The 11668-nt window shown below is 31.4% G+C and overlaps 1 protein-coding gene and 1 long non-coding RNA gene across 2 annotated transcripts; both read left to right on the forward strand.

Moving 5' to 3' along the window:
- Positions 1-6707: 6707 nt before the first annotated feature.
- LOC146902250 (EIN3-binding F-box protein 1-like) lies at positions 6708-9828 on the forward strand. Its single transcript, XM_085739093.1, has 2 exons — positions 6708-6956; positions 7494-9828. The coding sequence occupies exons 1-2, from the start codon at positions 6932-6934 to the stop codon at positions 9368-9370; spliced, it is 1902 nt and encodes a 633-aa protein (XP_085595219.1). The 5' UTR covers positions 6708-6931; the 3' UTR covers positions 9371-9828.
- A 995-nt stretch (positions 9829-10823) lies between these two features.
- LOC146902251 (uncharacterized) lies at positions 10824-11253 on the forward strand. Its single transcript, XR_015024107.1, has 2 exons — positions 10824-10957; positions 11162-11253. It is a non-coding gene; the product is annotated as an uncharacterized LOC146902251 (long non-coding RNA).
- Positions 11254-11668: the final 415 nt, after the last annotated feature.

An 11668-nucleotide genomic window follows, 5' to 3' on the forward strand; every position in this document is an offset into this window, starting at 1 on the left:
ATATGTATGAGAGACGCTTATCGTGTGCCGTGTGCGACAAAATGGAAGAAGAAAATATTAACGAAAAAAATGGAAGAAGAGAAGCTTTATCACATGCAAGAAAAAATTGCGTTAGAGAACGATATGACACCTAACGAGTAATGAGATGAGAGACTAATCCCAATAACCAGACTTTAATTTTGACATATATTATACTATAAAATTGGCATACCATCACTTCATTATATATGGTTAAAAATATAGATATCATCAGAGTTAAACACGAGAGTTATCAATCCACTGAAAAAATTAGAGTTAACATTTAACCTAATGTCGTGACAATGATTGTACCATAGTGTTTTTTTAATTAATAGGTTAAAATAAAATAAAAATATTGAAAAATATTAATCATATGCATTTCTTTTACAAAATTATAATGTCACTATAATTTTATTGAAGCTACAAAGTGTAGTTTTTACTGTCAAATTCTATGCCCTTTAAAAAAAACTGCAAAATTTAATGTGATACAAAATAAACACTTTGGACTAGTTAAAAAAGTTTTTTCGCAAATAAAAATAAATAAAATTCATCTTTCACTTTCTCTCTCCCCACCCACTTTGGTGCACCCTCTGTTTTTTCTTTTTTCTGTTGTTGCTACAAATAGATTTCCTCCGCACGATTGTGTAGACTAATCTCTCGAATCTTATGAAACTTAAATGGATAACTCTCTTTAAAAATTTTAACACAACTTCTAAACAAAGCCTAATTCTAAATGAATATTAGTATCTCAAATAACTAATTAATTAGTGTCTCTTCTAGGGATAAATTGTATTCGCATAACAAAGCCAGTGACAAGGTTAAGGGTCTAGCATCGTTTCCTTGTTGGAAAAGGATTATCTCACGAGGCATGAGAGTCATGTGTAATCTAAATCATTGATTTGGTAGGAGGGAAAAAAGAAATGAGATAATTTAAAATTAAAAAAGGGGATAAAATGGTTTAAAGGTAGAGAAACATGAGTGAACAAAACTTGAGAGAATCACCTTCCAAAGAAATCCCAATGAGGAATTATATCTTAGTCAAAAAATAAGAAACTATATCCAGAAAGAGATTTTTTTGTTTTGAAGAATCCAAAAAGAATATATATCCAATTAGGAAAAGATTTGGAAAACTGATATTGTATCATTGTATACAGATCAAACGTGATCCTTGGACAAACATTCTGAAAAGGGTTACACGCCCCAAATTTACAATTAAGCTCGTGTGGCTTCTCCAAAATTTAATTGTAATATATTTCTATAAATATCTTTTTATAGTTCATGTCGTGGCCTAGTTGCTGCTGGTTACAGCTTAATTACATGCAAGAACTCTTGAGTGGCTTTATCTTTGATTGTCTTTTTTTCTTCAATATCTTGAATTGTTTTACTAAACCAAATATAATTAATTAAATTAAAATGCAGAAAGAATAGAAGTTGTGGCAAGTGGGAACGTGGCAAGTTGGTTCAATCAATGTGGGAGGTCCAATGTTTCTAGTCTTTTAACCACTACTGCAATCAGAGAGCCATTTGGGAGTTATATATGCCATATATATCTATATTGATATGGCTTCCATGGTTCATGTTCTCCATCCTATACTAATTATGTATATAGTTATATCTTCATTTCTTCAGAAAGATATTTGTCTATTGATTTAAGAAAAACCAATCATGCACAATATTGGTGAAAGGATACTGACTATAGGTATGACATATGGCACTAGTCATTAAAAACGTACGGGAAATAAGTAAAAATAACGTGTAGGGTTTCTAAATAAAAGTAAAATTATAATTTTTTTAATCCTCCGATTACTATAGTAAAATTTAATCAATAGTTGTAAAGTAAAAATATACTCTTACATAGGAAATGCATTTCTATAAAAATTAAATTAAATTAATTTAAATCTAATAATACGTTAAAGACTTAAAGGCTTATTATACGAGATTTGAACTTTATTCGTCGAAATTATAATGTCAAACTCTTACTACACTAACATTTCATGGATGTAAACATTATTAAAAAAAAACATTTCATGGATGTAACAAAAAAAAAAACACTTCATGGATGGTCCAAGTTATATATCTTATCTGTGCATAACTCTTCAAAGTGTTACTAGAGTACAAATGAATAATAAATATTTAAAAAGTATTTTAAAAAGTATATAAGCATAACTTCATGGATAGTTTTATTCACTAATTTCTCTTATAATATTTAAAAAGCATATAAGTTTTTTTTTACTTCCCTCAAAAAAGTTTTTTTTACTTATTTGTTATTTCAATTGTTTTTTGAATAAAAAATGATTTAGAAACTCCAAAGAATTGGTCTAGTCAAAAAGAGATACGTCCTCTGCTCTTGAAAGATTCAAATTTCTTCCCTGCTAGTACATTTAAAAATTAATAAATAAATATAAATAAATACATTTGTAAGTGTTTTTTAAACTCTAACTTCTTAAAATTTGTAAGTGTTTTTAAAACTCTAACTTCTTAAAAAAAAAAAAAAAGGTTCTTTTCAAGTTGTTTTCAATTTGCTTTTTATATTCCTTCCCTCGTGTTGAGTTTGGGTAAGAAAATATTTGCAACTTCAAATTAAAGAGTCTCACAAATAAATCATTTTCCCAAAAATAGAAGGAGTTCATCTCATCCTCCTAGTTGCGTAATGATTCTGGTACCAATTAAAAATGTAAAAGCTCTAACTTATGCAATGTATCATATCATCCCCTTGGTGGAACGTGTCATCCATTTATTATTGATTTATGCAAGTTTAACCTACTATCTTGATTTTCCATCCAAAAAACAATCTACTATCTTGATTATACATTTGATCTAACCAACAGAGTTGATCTAGATAGGTCGGTTGGACCTACCATTTTTTGTAACTTAGTACAAATTCATACATTTTTGTCAATAGATTGTTTATGGATTTTTATTATAAATACCATGAATATATGTATTAATTCAGCAATTAAAAATATTATATATTCATATGATATGATCCAAATAAGATCGAAAAAAATATGGCCAAGCTTGGCAACGCAAGCTTATGACCTAAGTAGAGACATTAAGATGTTGGAAGGTCTTTGACGTGTGCCAAAAAATAATCTAAAAAATATAAGCTAAACCAGTCCCTTTATAAATCATCAAAATTTAAATTAATATCCAATTGCCAAAGTTGGCAGCACCTAGTAGTAGTACAAGACTACAAGTGTGCAACCAAATTATTAATTAAAAATCTACAATTGTTCCAACCATCAACCAGCTAATAGTAAAGTTGCATAGCTAGGATAGGAAATGCCAGAACGTTACATGCAAAAATGAAAAGCTTAAACCAAAATAGATCCATTGATTTTAACCCAAAGTTTTGATATTCTTTTCGTCTTAAAATGTTACACACTGTTTTGAATCCTTTTAAACAAGTCACTATTGGTCCCTTTCATTGGGCCATTTAATTTTGCATGGACCCTACATAATTTTGCATGTTACGGCTGAGAAACAAATTCATTGAACAAACTTGTCCAAAAGAGGTGAGTACTGAGTACCATCAAACTTCATTTCGTACATGCATTTACCAATTTGAATATGTGTCACTATGCATATTTTTCTTTTTTTCCAAGTCAACAGAGATACTATGCAAATTGTCTCACCATTTCCCAGCAGACTCACGTAAGGAAGAAGTTTCATTCTGACCTTAATTCCCTACTTGACTTTGTTTGCATGACAAATTTGAAAATTTTATTGAAGACACAAGTTGATTATCACATGCACCTAAAATCAAAAGAAAGAATTACCTATGAATTCACCATTCTTATTTCATGAAATTGTATGAGTAGGAGAAACGAGTTCATAAAACTAAAAAAAATTTAAAATATCCTTGCACTTTTAACAACCTTTTTTACCTTATAAAATGGTCATTTGTTACGAATTAAAAAAATTGTAATATTCAATAATTAATTTAGATATAAACAGGAAATAAATTGGAGCTATACTCCCTTAAAAAAAATTGGCTATATTTTTATTTGTTTACAAAATAAAAAAATCACTTTTAAGAAACAAACATTTATTGAAAATGATGTTTAAAAGAAGTTACAACAGCTTCTGCTACAACAACTTCTTTTTTATAAAATTTATAACAAACAGCTGAAATTTTTTAAAAGTTTAAAAAAAAAACAGTAACAAATTACAGACCCTAATATCATAAATAAAATGAATATCAAATTTGTTAATTTCACAAATCAAATTTTTTCATTTGACAATTTCTTGTAAGAAATGATGGAAATTTCATCGATCACGCCTTATTTTTTGATTGGACCGTCCCGTTTTTTCTTTAAAAACCAATTAATTTTTAAAAAAAATAAGAAAGTTGAAGAATAGATTAAAACAACATTAAATTACATTTTTTTTTGGTAAATAAAGATAAATTTCACTAACCAAAACAGTTATTACAAACTACATGGAAACGAGAAACCAAAAAATAAAGAGAATCGAACACCACTTTCAACGAGATGAACAACTAAATGTCTTACAAACTTAAAATCAAGTACTTCAGTTTCTTAGATTGCAATCCTCTAATGTAAACAATTGCTTGATGCAAATTCTGAAATCGTCTACCATTTCTCTCCTTTGAAATCAAATATCGAGTGACCCTCAACCATTATGCCGTTTGATGCATGTCATTGTTCCTGTGGTACTATCTCTAAACACATTGCATTATTAATTACGAGTTGCTAGTGTGATACTTATGTCACTCTATTGCAAAATCATAATACTCACAATTGAAGAAGAGATGAGAATGAGTTCCATTCTCCTTTTTACACAAAATACACAATTGGTCACGGTGTATACGAACTTTGTTCAATCTAGCATGTATAGATAACCAATTAACAAGCACACATTTTGGAGGAGCTGGTTATCACAAATCGTTTTCCTCTAACTAACTTATAAAATATTTATTTTAGTTTAATTTATTTTATGTGTTATAAGATTTGAATTTGAAAATAAGATTAGATTATTAAGAAGAAATTTATAATAGAAAAATATCCAACTAACAGAAAGTTAGTTAGCTTTCTGATTTACTATCATTTTGGAGTAGATTTAGATTTAGATTTAAATTTAAATTTAAAAAGAATTGAGTTGTGAAATATAATTTTGTTCAAAATAAAGTCTACCCAAAAAGTTGTTAACTTTGAATGTCGAAGTCGACTTTATTTAATGGTAGAGATGTTTTTTGGATAGTTTCATTGCATACAACGTTCCATTTAATGACAATTAATAACAAATTTTACCAGGGCAAAAATAAATGGACCGAAAATCATAAGCACTAGTTTTAAAAATGACATTTTATCTTAATTTAATTTAGAATTACAGTTCAAATTTGACCACTACAATATTATAGAACATTTCATTTTTATTTTATCAAGTAGTATAGTGACTAAATTCATATAGTTTTAAAAATGACATTTTATCTTAATTTAATTTAGAATTACAGTTCAAATTTGACCACTACAATATTATAGAACATTTCATTTTTATTTTATCAAGTAGTATAGTGACTAAATTCATACATTTTAAACATGAAAAAAATAGCGAATCGAGTAGATTCGAACATGACCCGAGTAAATAATGTTTTTGGTAGCTGGTGTAAGTTTTAAAACTAGAGGGGGTGTTAGTGTCATTTTAATAAACCTTAAGGGATGTGGATGTAATTTTCCCTAGTTAAAAACGTTTAATGAGAATTTATTTATTTTTTGACAAAAAATGTTTAATGAGAATTAATAGTAGGTTATATTAGGGCCAAAATAAATGGACAAAAAACCAAACTAGAATTACAATTAAAATTTTAGAACATTTCATATTTTATAAGTGACAGCTAATGACAGTTAATAGTGAAAAATAAATAATGAAATTGATAATAAATTACATTAAGGCATAAATGGAGAAAAAACCAAACAAGAATACAATTAAAATCTGACAACTAAAATAATTTTTGTATGACCACTACAGTTTTTTATATTATTGTACTGTATTTTTATTAATAACAACTTTTATTTGATAATATTATTATTAATGACAACTAATGACAGTTTTTTTGACAACTAATGACAGTTAACGGTTTAAAAAAAAGGATTAATATTAATAATATGTTATATTAGGGCAAAAATAAATGGTTGAAAAATCAAAATTAATAAAGTAAACTTTCAAAAAAAAAAATTAATAAAGTAAAGTCCATAAAAAGCTAAACAAAAATATTGAATACCCCCAACCAAATACCAATGTTGTTGAATAGATGAATCGGTGTCATTCTTTCTTTTCTATGTTCATGTACCGGTCAATATCAAAGTACAAATATGGTTAACCTCCTTGTAAGGCAAGGTTATTCAACAACCTCCTCAACGGCCCAATTTCATAAAAAAGGTAAAAAATCAAAATTAATTAAAATATTAAAGACCCAAAACAATTGAAGACATAAAAAGAAATATAAAGAGTGGTTTTGGTTTTTTGTGAAAGTGGTATTTGCTGAGGTGGTTGGACTAAGAAAGAAAGAAAGTGAATGTGTTACATTAAAAAAATCGATTTTAAGGAAGTATACATTGCATTCTGAAATCTTGCAGTGTAACATTGTACTTATTCTGTGGACTGACACCTAAGATTTTTTTTCTATTTCCAACATATAAAAACCGCTTTGTTTGTTACATGACAATATTTTCAATTTACATGACATATTCATACATTTTCTCAACACAGAAACTAAATTAAAGCTTCTTCCTTTTTTGCATTTTTTTGCTCCTTAAGGAGTTTTTTTGGCATCAATGCTCTTGACCCTTTTCTCTGTTATATACCTCTCTTTCTTGTTCATTATTCTTGTCTCTTCTCTTTGTGATATTCAGCTTATACTTGGTGTAGTAGAATTCTGTTTCTTGTGCTCATGCCTGGCCGTGTCAATCAGAGTGGTAACTTTACTTCTCTTTTTCTATTTCAATTGTCTTTTATGTTTTACTCTTGCTCTCTTTTTTTCTGCATGTATTGTTTGTTTGATTCCTCAATTTTTAAGTTTTCTAGTTTATGGTTTTAATTGATCCTAGGATTATAGCATAACATAACAAGAGTGTTTTTTTCTTTGTTTCTTTATATCATTATATGGATGTTATATATCTTGTGGCATGTTGTTGCAATAAGGGTCCTTAGTAAGAATAACAAAGAAAATATTGGATCTAGTACTAGTTGTGATTTCTTTAAGAACAAAGAAGTTAATTTTTTTTTTTTTTTTTGGTTTGAAAAAAGAACCCTTTTTATTTTCTTTGGTGGAATGGAATGAAATGAACATGCATGTGCTAGATTGCAAGTGATAGATATTATGTTGTGTGCGATGTACAAGATAGATAGTGAATTTTGTTTCTAGGGTATCTTATTGTAATGATAAGTTGTAATTGGAACAATCATGTGTGTGTGTGTGTGACTGATTTAGATTGTGTGAATGACTTTTTCAGGTAATGATGAATTGCATCCTGGGGGTAGGGTGTACACTATTAGTTCCAATGTTGATGTGCACTGCTCTCCTACGAAGCGAACTAGAATCAGTGCCCCATTTACCTTTGGAGCTCTTCAGCGAGCTCTTGAGCACGGGCAAGATCTTAAGCCTACCATTGAGATCCTTCCGGACGAATGTCTCTTTGAGATATTCAGACGGCTTCCAAGTGGCAAAGAGAGAAGCTCAGGTGCCTGTGTATCAAAAAGGTGGCTTATGCTTATGAGCAGTATCTGCAAAGATGACATTGAATCTGATGTAGAAACAATCTCTTCAGATGAGAGTGATGAAGATGCTGAAGGTGATGGCTACCTTACAAGGCGTTTGGAAGGGAGGAAAGCCACTGATGTAAGGCTTGCTGCTATTGCTGTTGGGACTGGTTGCCGTGGTGGACTTGGAAAGCTATCTATTAGAGGAAACAACTCGACTCGAGGTGTTACAGACCGCGGTCTCTCAGCAGTTGCTCATGGTTGCCCTTCTCTCAGATCACTTTCACTGTGGAATGTGTCTTCTATTGGTGATAAGGGTCTTTGTGAGATTGCAAAAGGATGTCATATGTTGGAGACGCTCGACTTAAGCCATTCTTCGTCGATCACCAACAAGGGTTTGATTGCAATAGCAGAAGGTTGCCCTAACTTGACAACCTTAAACATTGAATCATGCTCTATGATTGGAAATGAGGGTCTGCAAGCTGTTGCAAAGTTATGTCCCAAGTTACATTCAATCTGTATCAAGGATTGTCCTCTTGTTGGAGATCATGGTGTGTCTTGTTTGCTATATTCGGCTTCCAACTTGTCAAAGGTAAAGCTTCAGATTTTGAATATCACTGATTTTTCTCTGGCTGTTATTGGCCATTATGGAAAGGCAGTAACGAATCTGGTTCTAAGTGGTCTTAAAAATGTAAGCGAAAGAGGGTTTTGCGTCATGGGAGTTGCTCAAGGTCTACAGAAATTGATGTCACTAACTATTACTTCCTGCCAAGGGGTAACCGATGCGAGCATCGAAGCCATGGGTAAAGGTTTCCCACACCTGAAGCAGATGTGCCTTCGCAGATGTAGCTTTGTATCCGACATTGGACTGGCAGCATTTGCCAAATGCACAAGATCTCTCCAGAGCTTGCAGTTGGAAGAGTGTAACAGATTCACCCAATGTGGGATTTTCTATGCCCTTTCAAACATCAAAACGAAATTGAAATCATTTACACTTGTGAAGTGTATGGGAATTAAAGACATTGATGTGGAAGTATCTATGCTTTCACCTTGCAAGTCTCTTCGATCTTTAACCATTCAAAACTGTCCTGGTTTCGGCAGTGCTAGCATGGCTGTGGTTGGGAAATTGTGTCCCCAACTTCAGCATGTTGATCTGACTGGACTTTGCGGCATAACTGACGCTGGCCTTCTCCCTCTTTTGGAGAATTGTGAGGCTGGACTTGTCAAGGTGAACCTTGCAGGTTGCTGGAACTTGACAGATTACATAGTTTCCAAGTTGGCCAGGCTACATGGTGGAACTCTCGAAATACTAAACCTCGATGGATGCCAGAATATTACTGATGCAAGTTTGGCTGCAGTTGCAGACGACTGCTTCCTGTTGAATGATCTAGATGTCTCAAAGTGTGCAATCACTGATGCAGGCATAGCCGTTCTCTCTCGTGCTGATCATCTTAGTATGCGAGTGCTCTCTATGTCTGACTGTTCAGGTATATCGAACAAGTGTGTGCCTTTCCTGGTGAAATTAGGCCAGGCGTTGTCGGGCTTGAATATTAAAAATTGCAATACAATTGACAGCAATGCAATTGAGTTTCTCGTGGAGAATTTATGGAGATGTGATATTCTGGCCTAATCGCGATGGAACTGCTGAATAAGGAAATGCTAATGGATTACTTTTATCAAGTTATTAATAATGAAGCAGCAGATGGTAACATTCAGCATACTTGTTTTTGGCTGATATGACTATCAAGTGTGGATTTGCGGCGCGGTTTGTTGACTCGGTTGTTTTCCAAGGAGTTTTGGTTTGTTTCCTTACTAGCCCTTTTTTGCAAGCATTTTTAATACATAAATGCTTGTTTTTTACAACCCCTTTTGGCTATAGTTCCATGAGAATGCAGTTACTGAGTCTTGGTTGATGGTATCCACTCTAGATCGCACATTGCCTGGGTTTTACTTTGTATCACTGGAATGTTATATTCTGTTTGTTGCAGGTTTATTTTCATGTATTTTTTCATTTTTTTTCAATTGTAATAACAATCAAGCGTGTTAAAACGCATAAATTCTGAATAAAGAGTTAGCTTATTTTCATTATGTTTCTCTGTTATTTTGTAATTAAATTTTAATAAGGCTTGGTAATGTCATGCTCAAGGGCTTCGTTTGGCCTGCCCCAACAACCTATCTTTTGGGTTGTTTTCTTTTAAATCAAGTCTTTGTTCTTGTAGGTTTCTCTTGCTTATGAACTGTACTATTTTGTTCCGTAATCATGTTATTGGTGCGAAGTATCCACCGACTTTGGTCAATGGTTAATCTCCCCTCTCTACCATGGCTAACTACCTTAAGTAGAATATCCCCTCTCAACCATATTTTTTGATCTTATGAATGGTACTCTGCAGACTACTTCGGCTATTCTATGATGATGGACCTTGAATGGTTTTCAATTAGCCATATTTCGCAATAGTTCCTTTCGTAAAATTATATTTCTTTTAAGGTAGAAAATTAAAAAAAATTATTGAATGAATCACCATTTTAGCTCTTGAAATTATTGGGGTATATAATTTGGTCTTCTACTCCTTGAAATGAAAAGCTGTCAATCAATTCAATCTATGTGTTATCTAATAGGTGTATCTAGCTGATTATTTTGATAAATCAGTAGTATTTTTAGTATGTCATGGTTTCATATATTGAATGCATCTACATCACATGTTGAACAGTTTTTGTTTTTAATCAATATATACAAGTTAACTTCACTTGATTTTGTTTTGTAGGATATAAAGCCCCGATTTTAAGTTATGATGATGATTACCAATTCTCATGTTTTCAATATGAAATTTTGATACTAAACGCTCTCCCTCTGGTCTTAAATATGAACAAAAGTCAAAAATGTATTTGGCCAAATTTAAACCGAATATAGGTTGACTTTTGCTTATATTTAAAACAATACGAAGTAATTATTTACCCTACCTAGAGAAGTGGAAGTGTAATATATGTTGTGATATAACATGGTGAATTTTTGGTACGCCTACCTTTTTTCGCTTACAAAAGAATTGGCTGTTTTATTCCCTTGGTTTACATTTATGTTTGTGAAGGATGTTTGCGGACAAGGTTGGAGCAACTGGGTATTATGTGGTGGTTCCTGACTTCTTCAACTGTGATCCCTATGATCCTGAGAATGTTGACAGACCTATACTTGTTTGGAGTAAAGAGTAAAGACCATCAACCAGTTAGTACTATTATAATGATAGTTCTTGCTTCAATTTTTTATATGGAACTTCGATAATTCTGATCTTAGATTATGATTAAGAGTTATTGTGTAAAGTTATTGTGCCTTCCGCTCGGTTTGGATTTGTAGATTGAATATCATGGATTGTTTGTCTGTAAATATTCATACATAATTTTCTGATACTTGCATGTATCATATTTATAGGAGCAAGGTTTTGAAATTTCACAACCTATAATTGAAGCCTTAAAATGTAAAGGTGTTTCTACTATTGGAGCTGCTGGATTTTGTTGGGGTCACTTATTTGGTTTTCTTACCTATAAAGCAGTTAAAATACACAACTAACTTATATTATAAACTCAAAGAAAGTATTATGTTTTATTCTGTCTATCAGCTAAGACTATGTGTGAATTTGGAAAATCAAAACTCATTCAAGCTACTGTGTTAGCACATCCATCATTAGTTGAACTTCTATTGTTCTCTATTTGCGAGATACATACATTAGAAATGCTTGTACTTTTGTATTTTGATGACTAATGTCATTGATTGAATTCTCTAATAGAAGACTAAATTGATTGACTGACTCAACATTAATTGACGGTCTTCAATGTCTAATGCTACTAGATTGATTTAGAAGACCAAATTGTTTGATGTAATCTTTCAAGTATTTTGATGAATGACTCTAAATTTGTTTCCAAAAATTATGTAACACAA

This window comes from Medicago sativa, chromosome 8, assembly GCF_051527215.1.
Source record: "Medicago sativa cultivar Bolivia chromosome 8, Bolivia_mono, whole genome shotgun sequence".
NCBI lineage: Eukaryota > Viridiplantae > Streptophyta > Magnoliopsida > Fabales > Fabaceae > Medicago > Medicago sativa.

Excerpts from the sequence above, each read along its gene's own strand:
- LOC146902250 (XM_085739093.1), top strand. The coding sequence starts at position 6,932 with ATGCCTGGCCGTGTCAATCAGAGTG. Across the intron at positions 6,957-7,493 it reads TGGCCGTGTCAATCAGAGTG|GTAATGATGAATTGCATCCT; the intron begins GTAACTTTACTT and ends TGACTTTTTCAG.